The sequence below is a fragment of the Felis catus genome, chromosome A1 (assembly GCF_018350175.1).
Source record: "Felis catus isolate Fca126 chromosome A1, F.catus_Fca126_mat1.0, whole genome shotgun sequence".
Classification (NCBI taxonomy): domain Eukaryota; kingdom Metazoa; phylum Chordata; class Mammalia; order Carnivora; family Felidae; genus Felis; species Felis catus.
The window spans coordinates 88,654,881-88,672,298 of NC_058368.1; the positions used below are offsets into that span (position 1 = coordinate 88,654,881).

The 17,418-nt window shown below is 48.1% G+C and overlaps 1 protein-coding gene and 1 long non-coding RNA gene across 4 annotated transcripts; one reads left to right on the plus strand and one right to left on the minus strand.

The window, feature by feature from the left end:
- Positions 1 to 283: 283 nt before the first annotated feature.
- On the minus strand, positions 284 to 5,541 carry LOC109497082 (ral guanine nucleotide dissociation stimulator-like). 2 transcript variants are annotated; one of them, XM_019824799.3, is made up of 6 exons: positions 5,319 to 5,541; positions 4,796 to 4,907; positions 3,424 to 3,608; positions 2,517 to 2,576; positions 1,389 to 1,582; positions 284 to 1,133 (listed from the first exon to the last, which is right to left on the minus strand). In XM_019824799.3, exons 3-6 carry the CDS (start codon positions 3,426 to 3,428, stop codon positions 760 to 762), a joined length of 633 nt encoding a protein of 210 aa, XP_019680358.1. In that variant the 5' UTR covers positions 3,429 to 3,608; positions 4,796 to 4,907; positions 5,319 to 5,541; the 3' UTR covers positions 284 to 759. The 2 variants fall into 2 exon arrangements, with proteins under 2 accessions (XP_019680358.1, XP_044912817.1); XM_045056882.1 differs by having other exon boundaries at positions 3,424 to 5,228.
- Positions 5,542 to 8,552: 3,011 nt separating this feature from the next.
- Positions 8,553 to 10,104, plus strand: LOC123384498. Of its 2 annotated transcripts, none has more exons than XR_006595669.1 (3): positions 8,553 to 8,779; positions 9,192 to 9,385; positions 9,641 to 10,104. It is a non-coding gene; the product is annotated as an uncharacterized LOC123384498 (long non-coding RNA). The 2 variants fall into 2 exon arrangements; XR_006595675.1 differs by having other exon boundaries at positions 8,603 to 8,752.
- The last annotated feature ends 7,314 nt before the right edge of the window (positions 10,105 to 17,418 follow it).

Sequence of the window (17,418 nt, forward strand, 5' to 3'; positions counted from 1 at the left end):
TGTGGTCTGAAAGTATGCATGGTATAATTTCAATTCTTGTAAACTTATGAAGGGCTGTTTTGTGACCCAGTATGTGATCTATCTTGGAGAATGTTCCATGTGCACTCGAGAAGAAAGTATATTCTGTTGCTTTGGGATGCAGCGTTCTAAATATATCTGTCAAGTCCATCTGATCCAATGTCTCATTCAGGGCCCTTGTTAAAATGAAACATTTTCAAGGTATCTCTCTGGTCCAGACATTTCTCCTCTGGCTTCTGGTCTTGTGTCAAACCTCAAAGGGTCCCCATGCCAGATAATGAAGATATTTCAAGGAGGAGCTTGACATAATCTTTGTTCTGTGGGGAATATTCCTCTGTCATAAAAATCTTAGTTTCATTGAATATTTAACCAATTACTAATCACTCTCATGTTATGTAGCCAGACACAACAGGCAATGTTGTGTGTTTGCACACACCTGAAAATTTTGGAGGAGCTAAAGCAGCAGAAACCGATATCAGTGGTTGCAGAGACTGGGGTGAGGGAATGAGCCGTGGGTGATTAGTAGTACATGTGTCTCTGTGATGGAAATGTTCTAGGAGTACATAGTGGTCACGGGTGTAAAATCCTGTGAATGTACGTAATGACACTTGAATTTGTAATTTGAAAGGATCAGAGTAAATTCTTTTGAAGTTAATTTATGTTTTATTTGCAAAACAATATGTAAGGACAGTAAATATCTCTATACAAACCACAAAAATTACAAAGAACGCAATGACAGGATCAGGGCATCCTTTGGGGCTGCAGCCAACATGCGCCACTGCTCGGGAGCCGAGGCTGGTTGCTCAGCTGCAGCAGGTGGTTGCTCCAGCCCTTCCGTGACCCCGCCAGCTGGGGCTGGAGGCTGCTCAGAGTCTGGGTTGGGTCCACCAAAGGGGCAGGTGTCTCTTCCAGCTCCTGACAGTGAATCAGAGCTGGGACTACCACCTGTACTCTTGGTGACTCTGCAGGGAGGGTCACCAATTCTAATTGCTGAGCTCCAGGATGAGTGGTGGCTGCAGGCAGCCTGGGCTGCGAAGCTGCAGTGGGCACCACAGAGATAGCGGGGGCTAGCTCCTGAGGGACGTCTGGATCTTGCTCTGGAGCTGGTGCCATAGCTTCAAGAATACAAAGTGTCATCACCGTGATTGCCATTCCATGGCCTTTCCTAATAAAGGAAACCTCTTCCGCAGACATTGTCATCTGAGTCAAAGAACCCACCAGGAGGAAATCTCCCTGATGGCAGGCTAATGGAACAGTGATCTGAGACTACTCACAACTCCTAGCCCACCCGCAGTCTCAGGAAACGTGCTTTGTGTGGCATACCCTGTCCCATCCACATGCCCACATCTCCCACACAGAGTCCTCCTCACCCAGAGATTCTGGCTCATTGGGCTCATGGTTTCTCCGTGATGAGTAGAGAAGGCAGTCATGGCGCTGCAGCTCGGAGCCTGGCATGTGGACCCCTATATATGCCCGCAGCATCTGCAGGCTGATGAAATCTGGGGGCTGGAAAAAGTCCTCAGGGTAATGGTCCAGCCAGGTGCCCAGAATGGAGGAGATGGCCCTGGGGATACAAAAGTAGCCAGAACAATCAACATGGGGTGTTCCTCCTGCACTAATGTTTCAAGACAGGCCTGTGGGACCTAGCCTCTATGCCTCCTGCTCATGGATGTACAGAGGGTGGTTCTATACCGTGTCCACCTGTGATTTGGCAGTCCCACCTAAGAGAGTCCTGGTCACTGAAGAGGGACTGTGAAAATTCTATTTGACGGGAACCCCTTAACCAATGATGTGGTCATCTCTGTCCTTCTTGGGAAGCCAGACATACTCCTTGGTGTGTCCTCCTGCCAACCTCTCACTAGAATTCAACTCCGTGCATGAGTGGAGGGGTGGTGTCAGGATGAGTCAGTGCCTTCACTGCATACACTAGTGCTCCATGAAAATCTGAACACATACGGGACAAAGGCACTCTGTCTCTTACCTGGGCTTGCTTGAACCCTCCTCACGTGACGACCTGTGCCTCTATGCTGCCTCATTCACTTAGTGCACATGTGGGTGTCCTCCCACTGACACTGGTCTCCCATAGGGTGGGTGATATGTGGTCCTTGAGCCCTCACTGTGTCTCCTGAACACTTGCTAAGCACACACTGTCGAAGTTCCACAAGGTGGTGAGCGTGATGCTCCCCAAAACCTTTATTCTGGGTCCCCTGATGGGGGTGGAGGCAAGCCTGTGAGTGGGAAGGGATGGGGTTGGACTCTCTAAAGGGCTGAATCTGTCCTCTATTGCCCTCTGCTGTCTCATTGTGCCCACAGCTTATCCTCTAACCCACAGGACAAGACCCCTTTCCTTGCTTCCAGGGAGAAGCCCTCAGACCTTTGCCCTCTCACAGGACTCTCAGATGTGTGGGATGCTGGGTCCTGAAGCCCCTCCCACGCACAGTCTCAGCACTGCCCTCTTGGAGAATGAAGGCCCTCCAGCATGAGCTCAGCCTACTCACATTTTCTCCTGCTCCCGGGGTCCATCATCTTCCTCAGTCTCAGGAAGGAAGCAGCCATATCTGGAGGAGGCCAGAAGGGCATCATATCAGGTGTCCTGTGGATACTACCTCTTGTCATATCCAGGGTCACTGACTGATGACTAGAATGGAGCTCTGGAGGGGCACCTGGGTGGCTCAGCCAGTTAAGCCTCCGACTTTGGCTCAGGTCATGATCTCGTGGTCCGTGAGTTCGAGCCCCGCGTCGGGCTCTGTGCTGACCGCTCAGAGCCTGGAGCCTGTTTCAGATTCTGTGTCTCCCTCTCTCTCTGACCCTCCCCAGTTCATGCTCTGTCTCTCTCTGTCTCAAAAATAAAAGTAAAATGTTAAAAAATTTAAAAAAAAAAGAAAAAGAATGGAGCTCTGGAGGGGAGGGTGCTGTCTGCTCTGTGCATTGGATCCCAGTCAGCTCCTACAGAAGTGCCTGCACCTAGTGGGGCTTCCTGTATGTTTGATGAACGATAGGGCCCCAATCAGCTTCATCACACATATTGGTGTGGGTCTGGGCCTCCTGCTCATCCTGGGCATCCTTGATTAGTTTGACCCAGGACTCAGACACACAGATAGACCCTCACGTCTCCTTTTCAAATGGGAAAAGAGCCCAACTCAACACCTGGTGACAGTGAGGGATGAGGCAGAAACTTGATCATGGGGAAGAGGACAAAGCTCACCCAGCAGATACACAGCCCGTCCAGCAGACCTTTCCACAGGGCCAGGGTCACTTTCCAAGCAGTGCCCCCACTGAGTACCTGTAGTTATTCTGCTCTGATCAGAGGAACAAACTGAGACTCAGGGAGGTTTGGTGACTTTCGTTAGACTCAAAGCTTTAAGGGGCTGAATCACACTAGGCTGTGAAGGGCAGGGCGCTCACCTCATAAGCAATAGTTCCAGGACCTGTTGGGTGGTAGCAAAAGCTCTGTACGTGCCCAAGAATGTGAAGAAGCAGGTGGGGTCTCTCCACAGGAAGGCGGGCACCAGGTGCTCCACTCACTGCTTCAGCAGGCCTGCATTGATGGTCCACTCCACACAGTTCTCATTCTCGTTCACGGGTGCGGCCTTTTTACCCCGAGATAGAACAGAGGAGGGACACAAAGTCAGACACAGCACCATGGACATCAGGAGGGTTGGGGTCCAGAATGCAGACCAAACCCGCCAGCCCTCAGTGACTTGTCGAAAGAGTGAGACCTGGTGCACACAGTAGGAAAAAGGATCTTGGCATTCACGTGAGAATTTGAGGTGGGGAATGGCTGAACACGTTAGGATCTGAGGTCAGATTGTTAGATGAGTATGGACAGCACCTCCCTGCATTAACAGCATTGTCTTTGTGATTTCTTTTTTTTTTTTTAACGTTTATTTATTTTTGAGACAGAGAGAGACAGAGCATGAATGGGGGAGGGTCAGAGAGAGGGAGACACAGAATCTGAAACAGGCTCCAGGCTCTGAGCTGTCAGCACAGAACCCGATGCGGGGCTTGAACTCACGGACCGCGAGATCATGACCTGAGCCGAAGTCGGCGGCTTAACCGACTGAGCCATCCAGGCGCCCCTGTCTTTGTGATTTCTAACACCACAGTCCATTCTAGGGATCAGAAGACAGGGACATTACCTGGCAGAGGTTGGATCAGGATAATAGGACATGTAGGATGTTCAGTGCAGCACTGTGACATGGCAACAGAAGGGAATCATGTAACAGTCCCGCATTTGTGAAGGGCTGAATGGGTGAGGTAAGTGGTCTCATTTCCAGAATGTTGTAAGGTAGTAAGGTCCTTGCTCCTGATCTGGAGGGCCCTAGGGACGTGTTGCTTGGCAACCAAAGTGCAGAGCAGTAGACATAATACAGTGAGTCCCATGTCCTTTGGGTAAAAATCTCCCTGCTCATCATGAACATGTGTCAGATGTGGGGAAGGTGTGGAAGGATGGTCAGGCGAACCGGGACACCTGGGAACAGTCATTGAGGAAACATGTACGACAATGGCAATATATTCTAAACAGAATGGGACGTGAAATGGTTTCACACCTCTTTTCTGATATTCCTACAAATAAGTGGAGAGTGATGTTGCATCTGGCCATGGCAGGGGCTGGGCCACGAGGGCATGTTTGGGGAACACATGGGGTTCCAGGTTCATCTGGGATCAGGAGTCTACGAGAGATACCAGGGGAGTAACTGTGTGTTTTCTGTGCCCTGGGATTCTTTGCACTGCCTCTGGGCTGTGCGTGTCGTGTTTCCCTGGTACCTTCACTCACCCTGAGCCAGGGGGGGCATCCTGCTAATGGCATGGGGCTTCCTCCTGTCCTTCAAGGAAGTAGAGCAGGGGCTCTCATCATTCACCTTCTCCTCCATCTCTGACGTGTGGCTCTGTAAAGACAGTGCCCAGCATGCAGGCAGGAGTCCTCAAAGCCATGTCTGCTTGCTTTCACTTGTCCTCAGACCCGTGTGAATTCATTGCAGATATACACACCGCAGTGTGCACACATCTCCCTCAAGGAGGAGAAGCAACATGGTTTGAGGGCCTTGGATTAAACCTGTTATAGGTTAAAGGCACCTCAGAGATCCCTTTTGCCTCCTTCCCTGCATGACATCTGCATGGCCATGATGGGTCCACCAGGTCGTCCACTGCCATCCAACCTCCTCCAGTCCAGGACAGGAGCACCTCACGTGTTCCCCCTTTCCCTGAAACTGAAAACGGGGATGGGGGTGCCCAAGGATGGCTCAGAGCTGTGACCTGACCTGACCTGGCCTGGCCTGCTCTAGGCTGCTCTGTATTACCTTATGTCACCTCCTGGAAAACATCCTGAGGCATCGCCAGTGTGGGTGAAGGACACCTCTCCAACATCCGAATAATCCTGTGCACTGGGGTTTCTGGTATCCAGAGCCCTGGTAACTGGGAAAACAAGAGAACATCCCAAACTCTCTGTGTCTGTAGACAAGTGAGACTGGTATGGGACCTTACTAGTGCATGGGTGCCGGGTTACAGGAGTTCCACGTTCTCCTGGGGCCTATTGTGAGCAAAGTGATGTCACTGCCTAGGATCCACCTCCTGAGTCCGCTCCTGGGATAACACCTATGCAAATAGTCCTCTATTTGCTGACTGCTCACCCCTTTCTCCATGAAATGTCACATCGGTCCACAGTTACACCAACGCACCCCTCTCCACAGCCCCCTGGGAAGGTCTGGAGGCAGCCAGGGTCCCAGTTTTGAGACGTATCTGGGTTGAGACACAACTCTTCATTCTTACCTCTTTCTGGCTCTAGATAAGTGATTGTGTCTTTCAGGGATGGTCCCTGTCTCCTCTGCTCAAGGGACATAATTATAGGATGTACTTCCTTAGGATGTCCTCAGGCATACGTGGGATGATACCTGTGAAATTGGAGGAGTGGTGTCACATGTTGGATATTTATCCAACCACATTTACTTTGACTTCTCACCTCCTTTGGTTCTGCTGCTCCTCTGATCCCAAGTGTGTGTACATGTGCGCGTACGTGTGTGCATGCAAGTGTGTGTGTGTACGTGTGTTTATCAGTGCTCATTTTCTGGAGTCCCAGAAGATAACATCCCCACCTAGGGAAGGATGGCCAAAAATTTCTTAAGCGCTTAGGTTCTCTAATTTCTAAAGCAATCTTTACACGTGGGATTAGAGTTGTGGCCTAGGTGGTCAGAACACTCTTTTACGTAGACTTTGCCAGTAGTGTGCCACAAGCCATTCCCTCCCTTTCCACTGGGTACAATGGAGACAGGGTGGCACTCAGTGGGCTGCCCTAGCCTTGGGTCCTCCTCACGGAAGAACATGCTGGAATGTCGTCTGTTACGCTCCTCTTCACCCTCACCCCCACACCACCCCCATGTCTGCACAGAGTTACAGTAACACAACCTTTTCCCGAGCCCCCTCAGAAAACCTGGGTCAAGTCAAGGACCTCATTTTGAGGACATGGAGTTGGGTTCATGCTTTGTTCTGATTTTTGACCAGTCTGTGATTCTGAGCAAGGCACTGACCCTGCCAGGGTCTTCACTTTCTCCTCCCCTCAGTGGCTCCTTGAGATTCCCACATCCTGTAAACACATCCTTGTGTAATTTCCTTCCTGGAGTGTGGTATGGACTTGGTGTTTGATTTCTGTTCCAAAGAAGATGGAAACCGTATCACGTCCAATTCTGTCTAGAATATTTTGGCATTGTGTTGTACATGTTTCTTCAATGACTGTTCCCAGGTGTCCTGGTTTGCCTGACCATCCTTCCACACCTTCTCTACATCTGACACATGTTCATGAGGAGCAGGGTGATTTTTACCCAAAGGACATGGGGCTCATGGTATTATGTCTACTGCTCTGCACTTTGGTTGCCAAGGAACACGTCCCTGGGGCCCCTCCAGATCAGGAGCAAGGGCCTTACCACCTAGACAACGTTCTGGAAATGAGACAAGGTACCTGACCCATTCAGCCCTTCACAAATGTGGGACTTTGACATGATTCCCTTCTGTTGCCATGTCACAGTGCTGCACTGAACATACTACATGTCCTACTACCCTGATGTAACCTCTGCCAGGAAATATCCCTGTCTTCTGGTCCCTAGAATGGACTGTGGTGTTAGAAATCACAAAGACAATGCTGTTAATGCAGGGAGGTCTGTCCACACTCATCTAACAATCTGACCTCAGATCCTAACGTGTTCAGCCATTCCCCACCTCAAATTCTCACGTGAATGCCAAGATCCTTTTTCCTACTGTGGGCACCCAGGTCTCACTCTTTCGACAAGTCACCGAAGGCTGGTGAGTTTGGTCTGCATTCTGGACCCCAACCCTCCCGATGTCCATGGTGCTGTGTCTGACTTTGTGTCCCTCCTCTGTTCTATCTCGGGGTAAAAAGGCCGCACCCGTGAACGAGAATGAGAACTGTGTGGAGTGGACCATCAATGCAGGCCTGCTGAAGCAGTGAGTGGAGCACCTGGTGCCCGCCTTCCTGTGGAGAGACCCCACCTGCTTCTTCACATTCTTGGGCACGTACAGAGCTTTTGCTACCACCCAACAGGTCCTGGAACTATTGCTTATGAGGTGAGCGCCCTGCCCTTCACAGCCTAGTGTGATTCAGCCCCTTAAAGCTTTGAGTCTAACGAAAGTCACCAAACCTCCCTGAGTCTCAGTTTGTTCCTCTGATCAGAGCAGAATAACTACAGGTACTCAGTGGGGGCACTGCTTGGAAAGTGACCCTGGCCCTGTGGAAAGGTCTGCTGGACGGGCTGTGTATCTGCTGGGTGAGCTTTGTCCTCTTCCCCATGATCAAGTTTCTGCCTCATCCCTCACTGTCACCAGGTGTTGAGTTGGGCTCTTTTCCCATTTGAAAAGGAGACGTGAGGGTCTATCTGTGTGTCTGAGTCCTGGGTCAAACTAATCAAGGATGCCCAGGATGAGCAGGAGGCCCAGACCCACACCAATATGTGTGATGAAGCTGATTGGGGCCCTATCGTTCATCAAACATACAGGAAGCCCCACTAGGTGCAGGCACTTCTGTAGGAGCTGACTGGGATCCAATGCACAGAGCAGACAGCACCCTCCTTTCCAGAGCTCCATTCTAGTCAGCATTAAGTGACCCTGGATATGACAAGAGATAGTATCCACAGGACACCTGATATGATGCCCTTCTGGCCTCCTCCAAATATGGCTGCTTCCTTCCTGAGACTGAGGAGATGGCGGACCCCGGGAGCAGGAGAAAATGTGAGTAGGCTTGAGCTCATGCTGGAGGGCCTTCCTTCTCCAAGAAGGCAGTGCTGAGACTGTGAGTGGGAGTGGCTGCACAACCCAGCATCCCACACATCTAAGAGTCCTGTGTGAGGGAAAAGTTCTGAGGGTTTCTCCTTGGAAGCAAGGAATGGGTTCCTGTACTGTCTGGTATAGGATGGGCTGTGGGCACAGTGAGACAGCAGATGGTGACAGAGGACAGATTCAGCCCTTTAGACAGTCCAACCCCATCCCCTCCCACTCCCAAGCCTGCCTCCATCGCCATCATGGGACCCAGAATAAAGGCTTTGAGGAGCATCACGCTCACCACGTTGTGGAACTTCAACAGTGGGTGCTTAGCAATTGTTCAGGAGATCCAGTGAGGGCTCAAAACCAGATATCTCCTACCCTGTGAAAGACCAATGTCAGTGGGAGGACACCCACATGTGCAATAAATGAATGAGGCAGCATAGAGGCACAGATCGTCACGTTTAAGGTATGAGGAGGGTCCAAGAAAGCCCAGGTAAGAGACAGAGTACCTTTGTCCCGTATGTGTTCAGATTTTCATGGAGCGCTAGCGTATGAAGGCACTTACTCATCCTGACACCACCCCTCCACTCATTCACGGAGTTGAATTCTAGTGGGAGGTAGACAGGGGGACACACCAAGGAGTATGTCTGGGTTCCCCAAGAAGGACAGAGATGACCACATCATTGGTTAAGGGGTTCCCGTCAAATAGAATTTTGACAGTTCCTCTTCAGTGACCAGGACTCTCTCAGGCGGGCCTGCCAAATCACAGGTGGAAAAGGTGTAGAACCACCCTCTGTACATCCATGAGCAGGAGGTATAGAGGCCGGGTTCCACAGGGCTGTCCTGAGACATCAGTGCGGGGAGGCACCCCATGTTGATTTTTCTGGTTACTTTTGTATCCTCAGGGCCATCTCCTCCATCCTGGGCACCTGACTGGACCAGTACGCCGAGGATTTTTTCCAATGCACACATTTTATCAGCCTGAAGATGCTGCGGGCATATATAGGGGTCCACATGCCACACTCCGAGCTGCAGCGCCACGACCCCCTTCTCTACTCATCACAGAGAAACCATGAACCCAAAGAGCCAGGGTCTCTGGGTGAGGAAGGAGTCTGGGTGGGAGATGTGGGCATGTGGTGGGGACGGGGTATGCCACACAGAGCATGTTTCCTGAGACTGCAATTGGGCTAGGAAGAGTGTGTAGTCTCAAATCACTGTTCCATTAGCATGGCATCTGGGAGATTTCCTCCTGGTGGGTTCTTTGACTCAGATGACAATGTCTGTGGGAGAGGTTTCCTTTATTTGGAGGTCCATGGAAAGGCAATCATGGTGATGGCAATTTTTATTCTTAAAGCTATGGCATCAGCTCCAGAGCAAGATCCAGACGTCCCTCAGGAGCTAGCTCCTGCTATCTCTGTGATGCCCACTGCAGCTTCGCAGCTCAAGCTGGCTGAAGACACCACTCATCCTGGAGCTCAGCAATTAGAAGAAGCAGTGATGCTCCCTGCAGAGTCACCACCAGTACAGGTGGTAGTCCCAGCTCTGATTCACTGTCAGGAGCTGGAAGAGACACCTGCCCCTTTGGTGGACCCAGACCCTGAGCAGCCTCCAGCCCCAGCTGACAGGGTCACGGAAGTGCTGGAGCAACCACCTACTGCAACTGATCACCAGCCTCAGCTCCTGAGCAGTGGCGCATGTTGGCTGCAGCCCCAAATGATGGATTCCTTGACCCTGTCATTGAATTCTTTGTAATTTTTGTGTTTGTATAGATATACTTACTGTCCTTATGTATTGTTTTATAAATAAAATATAAATTAACTCCAAAAAATTTTACTCTTATCCTTTTAAATTTTAAATTCAAGTGTCATTACATACATTCCCAGGATTTTACAACCGTGACCACTATGTACTCTTAGAACATTTCCATCACACACACGTGTACTACTAATCACCCACGGCTCATTCCCTCACCCCAGTCTCTGCAACCACCGATATCGGTTTCTGCTGCTGTAACTCCAAAATTTTCAGGTGTGTGCAGACACACAACATGGCCTGTTGTCTATGGCTACATAACATGAGAGTGACTAATAATTCGTTAAAAATTCAATGAAACTAAGATTTTTATGACAGAGGAATATTCCCCACAGAACAAAGATTATGTGAAGCTCCTCCTTGAAATATCTTCATTATCTGGCATGGGGACCCTTTGAGGTTTGACACAAGACCAGAAGCCAGAAGATAAATGTCTGGACCAGAGGGATACCTTGAAAATGTTTCATTTTCCTGGACAGGCCATGTTGATTTGGTCTAATGTGCATATTATAAAAATATCTAAATAAAACATTCAATATTCCATTTATGCTAATCTATTACACAATAAAGTATAAAGATCTTAAAGGTTTTCTACAGGTGATGTTTACGTAGTAAACTAAAGATTCAAATAATGAGGACAGGCACCAAGGAGGCTCAATCGGTTGAGTGTCTGAGTCAAATTTGGCTTGGGTCATGATCTCATGGTTCTTGAGATCAAGTCCCAAGTCAGGCTCTGCGACTACAGCTTGAAGCCCTGGTCAGGATTCTCCTTCTCGCTCTTTCCAAATAAATAAATATGAAAAAAATGAATAAATACAAATAAATATGGAGAAAAAAATTATATTCTTCGAAAAATAATTGCCCATAAGACATGGTGTCATCTTCCCAGTCGTTTTGCTTTGAGTGCAGCAGGTGTCTGTGTTTGGGTCTATGAGTAGTGTGAAAGGTTGGGTGTGGAAGGATCCAGGACTATGGTCTTGTAGTACGTGATGTTCCCACAGTGGACAGGCACAGTGCTGTCCCCTTCTGCATTCTCAGTGGCCACACACCATCATTTATTCTGTATCTCCAGAAGCTGAATGACTGAGCCAATTTCCAATACTTTGACTCTCATCATTGTACTGAAGGGGACATCTGTACCACAAATCTCTCCTTCTCTAGATGTGTACACTGAGCACAGCTTTTGGAACATAATTCATATGCATTTTGCGGGTGCTACCTCCAGTTTCCAATATCTATAGACTATTACATTGGGGCCTTATGTGAAAAGAAGGGACCCCTAGGACTGACTGGATACCTGAAGAATTAGGAGGACAAGCCAGCACTGAGGCCATCAGGGTACCGAGGAGTGACCCATGGGGCAAGAAATAAACCACAGTCCTTCATTCTGACCTCCTGCACAGCATCCCTGCCCCATGTCCCGGAACACACTCGTCCAGGCCCCATCCCATGACAAACCCCAGCCACCTGTGCACCTCCTGTTCCATAGCTCTGCTTCTCAGTAGAGCAGCCAGTCCCTGCTTTCAGGCCAGTGGAGGATGCAGCCTGGGCCACTGCTGTCTGCTTGCTGGCCTTCCACCCAGGCTGGGTGCCTTACTCTCAGGAAAGTACCTATAAGTGCAGGTCAGGTCAATGAGTTAAAGACCATGACCTGAATGTGTTCACTTGAACCTCTGCAAGCAAGAGAATCCTTTACAAAGCACACCAGGAGCTCAAGGAGACCTCAGGATGGAGACAGTCAAGGGTTTGATACCGAGTAAAGCCCCTCCACGCTTCAGGCTCCTCCAGCAGTGAGGCCCTGCACCTGCCAGCCCCATCTTTGGAGAACTGTGTCCTTGTCATGAGCAGCCACACAGCACCCTCTGGTGACCACAAGACACACAGGAATACTGCAGGGCTCCCTGATCTCTCAGCGAAGAAAGTGCCATTCCAACTTAGACATCCTCAGAGGATTCCAGGCAGATCAGAAACAACTCTGTACAATGAAGTGATTTTGAGGTGCCTTTCAGGAACTCTATGAAAAATATAGGTCTCTTCCCAACGGCAGTATTCTAAGATGAATTCACTGAACGTTTGAGTCAGGCACTGGGTTCCAGGACAGAAAATAGAGACAAGGCGGCTACCTCCCAAGATGCACAGGGTGTGTTGTGGGAATGTGTTGGGAAGGATGTGTCTATGTCACAGCTCTCTGTGTCTGGTTAAAGAAAATGTATGTCCAAACAAACCTTATTTATGGAGTTGTGTGATTATATCAACCACAAAACATTTCAGAAAATCTGCATAGTATTACTCCGTATATCTGCTTCCTCTCATCTAAATTCGATCACATCATCCTATATTCCCAGGCACTTTTTCGCTTATTAGGAGTGCATGATATGCTATACAGAGACCGAAGTGACTCTACACCATTACTGGTAGACCTAATAAATGATTTCCGTAATGTTAAGATATGTAGGTCGATGTATATATTGTGCTTCATTTCTATACATGAATAACAAGCTATCAGAGAGAGTATTAAGAAATAATTAAAAATCCCTCCAAAAGAATAAAATACTTAAGAATAAATTTAGCCAACGGGCACTTGGGTGGCACAGTCAGTGAAGCAACTGACTGTGGCTCAGGTCGTGATCTCACAGTTTGTGACTTGAGCCTTGCGTTGGGCTCTGTGCTGACAACTCAGAGTCTGAAGCCTGCTTCAGATTCTGTGCCTCTCTTTCTCTCAGCTCTTCCCCACTCATTCTCTCTCTCTCTCTCTCTCTCTCTCTTTCTCTGTCTCTATGTATCTCTCTCTCTCAAGAATAAATACACATAGAAAACTTAAAAAAGAAAAGAATGACTTTAACCAAGAAGATGAAGACCTCTTTAATGAAAACCAGAAATCAGTGGAGAAAAACTTTGAAGAGACAGAAATAAGTGGAAAGACATTCCATGCTAGTGGATCCCAAGAATTAAGATGGTCAAAATGTCCACACTACTTAAAGCCATCTACACATTCCCTAGGTGCAGTCCCTATCAAAGTTTAAGCACGTTTCCAAAAATAGGATAACCCTTCAATGTGGACAGAACCACAAAAGGCTCTGAATAGCCAAAGTCATTTTGAGAAGGAAGAACACAGCTGGAAGCATCATGCTTTCTGATTTTAAAGTAGATCTCAAAGCTACAATAACCCAAGCAGTACAGTATTGGGGTAAAAACAGACACACAGATCATTGGAACAGAACTGAAGGCCCAGAAAGAAACCCACGCATATGTAAGCAATTAATTCACAGCAAAAGAACCAAGAATATAACATGAGGAAAAGGCAGTCTCCTCAATAGGTGGTGCCAGAAACACTGGGCAGCCACACACACAGAAAAACAACTTGACACCTATCTAACACCACACTCAGAAACGAAGTCAAATGTATCAAAGGCCTAAAGTTAAGACCTAAAACCAGGAAAATCATGGATAAAACTTGCGCAGAAGGTGGGGAAATCACAAAACTATGTCCTGAGTTAGGAGATTATAGGGAACGCTTTGCAAAGCAGATCACTGCTCTCTGGACTTGTTGCAAACAGCCAGCGGCAGTTCATTTATCTAGTTAGTGTGTATCTGGGGAACAGGCTGGACTTCGCTTCTCTGTTGCTGTGTATCCAGGGTTGGGTTCCGTATGTGCTCACAAAATACTTAGATCATGTTGTCACATGCAATATTATATACTGTCTTAACTTGGTTTTCACCATGTCTTCAATACGTTCTTTCTAGCATGTGGCCCACTGACTTATTGCACACCGTTTGTATGAATACAGGAGCTTGAGAGCAGCTCGTGGAGATGTCCTTTAGCCTCCCTCTCACCTCTCTTGACTTGCATGGAGTCTTAAGCAATCCTTTCTGCTGCCCTTGGCTTTGCTGGAAAAAGCCAAAAGCCAAACCCACGAGAATGGTTTTGATCTCAGTCTTGACACTGAGTTTTGGGATTTGACGCCAGAAGCCAAAGCTACAAAGGAAAAATAAAGAAGTGGGACTACATCAAACTAAAAAACAAGTTCTGCACAGCAAACATATGTTCAACAGAATGGAAACACAACATAGTGAACGGGAGAAAATACTTGCAAACTATATACACGGTAAAGGGTTAATAGACAAAAGATATAGAGAATTCCTACCGCTCCGCAACACAAGAGCAAAGAGCAATTACAAAACTGGCAGAGTCCTGAAGAGGCATTTTTCCAATGAAGACATACAGATGGCCACTACATACATGAAGAGATGTTCAATGTCACTCCACATTAGAGTAATGAAAATCCAAAGTGAAAGAGATATCACCTCAAACCTGTCTGAATGGTCTTATCAAAAAGACAAGAAATTACAAGTGTTGGGTAAAATGTGGAGGAAAGCGAATCATTGTGCTCTGTTGCTGGGATTAGAACTTGGTGCAGCGGCAGTCGAAAACAATATAAAGTTTCCTCAAAAAATTCAAACTAGAACATCCATAGCATCCAGCAATTTCCCCCAATTACCCTCCTAGGTATTACTCAGAACACATGAAATCACTAACTCGCAAGGATATCTTCACACCTGTATTATGCCACATTATTTATACTAGCCTGGAGGGCATTATGCTAAGTGAAATAAATCACACAGAGAAAGACAAATACCAAATGCTCTCACATATATGTGGAATCTGAAACAAAAAATAAGAAAACAAAATACAAAAATTCTCAAAACATAATAAAATAAACTCATAAATACATAAGGATGATTGCAAAGGTGAGGGGCAGGAAGGAGGGAAATAGGTTAAAGGGCAAAAGACATCAGTGAATAAAAAAAGACCATGTCAAGAGGGAAACTAGAGAGTAAATATGACTTCAGTATCTTAACTTCTAGCTTCTTATATTTCAAAGACTTTAGTTCATTCCATTACATTCAATAGACCTACCTGAATTCTTATTATGACTCAGCAGTTTTTGAAGATGAGTTCTGTATTCAGTATTTCATATCAATAAGGACAGAGTGCTTACATTACTAGGCATATTAGCCTTTCAAACCTTTTATGGTTTCTTGAAGTATCATTATGTGACAAAAATCTCCTTAGATCTAAGTGGACAATTTAATCACTCTTCACATATGTACATACCACTAAAGCAATCAGCATAATGAACGTAAGGTACACGTGTCCATCACACAAAAGTGATTCTTTTCTCCTTGTTGTAGCAAGTGCCAGTGGGGGAGAGACAGGCAGGCAGAGAGACAGAGACACAAAATGTGAAAGCAGGCTCCAAATTCTGAGCTGTCCACACAGACCCCAGTGCAGGGCTGGAGCTCAGGAACCGCGAGATCATGAGCTGAGCCCAGGTGGAAAGCTTAACCTGCTGAGCCACCCAGGCGCCCCGGGAATGTTCCATTCAGGAGTACACTGCATACATCCAGACCCATTTCCGCAAGGACAGAGCCCTTAGAACAGATACTACTACGAAGGATATTATACAAGTGTCAACAACCTGACCTCTTTCTTAGAAAGAGGCTGCCCTGACAATACCTAGAAAACAAGGCGCTCTGATCAAAATCCCACGGATAAAAGTCATGCCTGCATACCCTTAGGGCCTGGTGACTCCCCAGGTTCCACCTCCAGCGCACTCCTATTTGAAACTTTGTAGCTTTTGGTTTCTAAGGAGCCCTGCAGCTGTGCAGGCTGCTGGGAATGACCTCACCTGAGCTACCTATCAGGAGACAGCTTAGCACTGGTCACTCTTCCTGTAGGCACTGGGCTCAGGGCCTCGGATGAGCCAGGATGCAGGAGACAAGCAGAGAACGTTAGCATTTGAGGACACAAAAAAGGCTTTGGGGTTCCCCTACTCGGGGACCACGTTCATGACCTGGGCGCCTGCGACGTTGGCAGCTGGCACACAGGACAACGGGGAGTGTGAGGGAGATGAAATGAGGGCCCTCAGCCCCTTCGCATGCAATTCAGAGGGAACTCTGAGTTCATACAAAAGGAAAGGTCACTTCAGTCATGAGCTCCCAAGAAGCCTCCCTGCGGGAAGGGATGGTGCCGTCAACAACCTTTTCCTCCTTCCAGCCCTGCATGGGTTTCAGGGGGAGCACAGCACAGGGGTGTCCTAGGAAGGTCCCGCTGACCCATGCCCCCTGAACCTACTTCACTCAACCCCTGAGCTCACTTCAGGGTAGGGACCGGATTCAGTCCACATCGAATGCTTTACTTCTTGTCTGTCTGTTGTTGTCTCTCAGTGCTAGGCCATGTGTACCCGTCTGTGTCATTACTCAACACGGGGGTTGTTCCCCAGTGTGAGGATCTGAGAGACAACACAGAGAGTGACAGTGAGCACGTGGCTGGGCATGGACATTTTAGTCACCAAAACTTGGAATGGGCTTTGGGCCACATTGCCATCTTCTGTGGAACAGAAATCAAACACTACGTCCATATCACACCCCAGGAAAGATATTACACAAGGATGTGTTTACAGGATGTGGGGATCCCAGGGAGCCACTGAGGGGAGGAGAAAGTGAAGACCCTGCCAGGGTCAGTGCCTTGCTCAGAATCACAGACTGGTAAAAAGTCAGAACCAGGTATGAACCCAACTCCATGTCCTCAAAATGGGGTCCTTGACTTGATGCAGGTTTTCTGAGGGGGCTCTGGAAAAGGTTGTGTTACTATAACTGTGTGCAGACATGGAGGTGGTGTGGGGGTGAGGCTGAAGAGGAGTGTAACAGGGGGCATTCCAGCATGTTCTTCTCTGAGGAGCACTCCAGGCTACAGCAACCCACTGAGTGCAACCCTGTCCCCACTGTACCCAGTGCAATGGGAGGGAATGGTTCGTGGCACACTACTGACAAAGTCTACGTAAAAGAGAGTTCTGACCTACTAGGCCACAACTCCAATCCCAACTGTAGCGATTGGTTTAGAAATTAGAGAGGTTAAGCTCTTAGGAAGTTTTTGGCCATCCTTCCCTAGGCAGAGCTGCTATCTTCTGGGACTGTAGAAAGTGAGCACTGGAGGGGCGCCTGGGTGGCTCAGTCGGTTAAGCGTCCGACTTCAGCTCAGGTCACGATCTCGTGGTCCGTGAGTTCGAGCCCCGCATCAGGCTCAGGGCTGATGGCTCGGAGCCTGGAGCCTGCTTCCGATTCTGTGTCTCCCTCTCTCTCTGCCCCTCCCCCGTTCATGCTCTGTCTCTCTCTGTCTCAAAAATAAATAAAAAAACATTTAAAAAATTAAAAAAAAAAAGAAAGTGAGCACTGGTAAACACACACACACGCACACACACACACACGCACACACAAACACACACACCAGTATGGACTGTTGGGTGGGATCAGAGGAGC

Coding starts and splice junctions, on each gene's coding strand:
- LOC109497082 (XM_019824799.3), bottom strand. Junction 1,583..2,516: donor CCCCGGGAGCAGGAGAAAAT/GTGAGTAGGCTG, acceptor TTGTATCCCCAG/GGCCATCTCCTCCATTCTGG. Junction 1,134..1,388: donor CAATGAGCCAGAATCTCTGG/GTGAGGAGGACT, acceptor GTATTCTTGAAG/CTATGGCACCAGCTCCAGAG.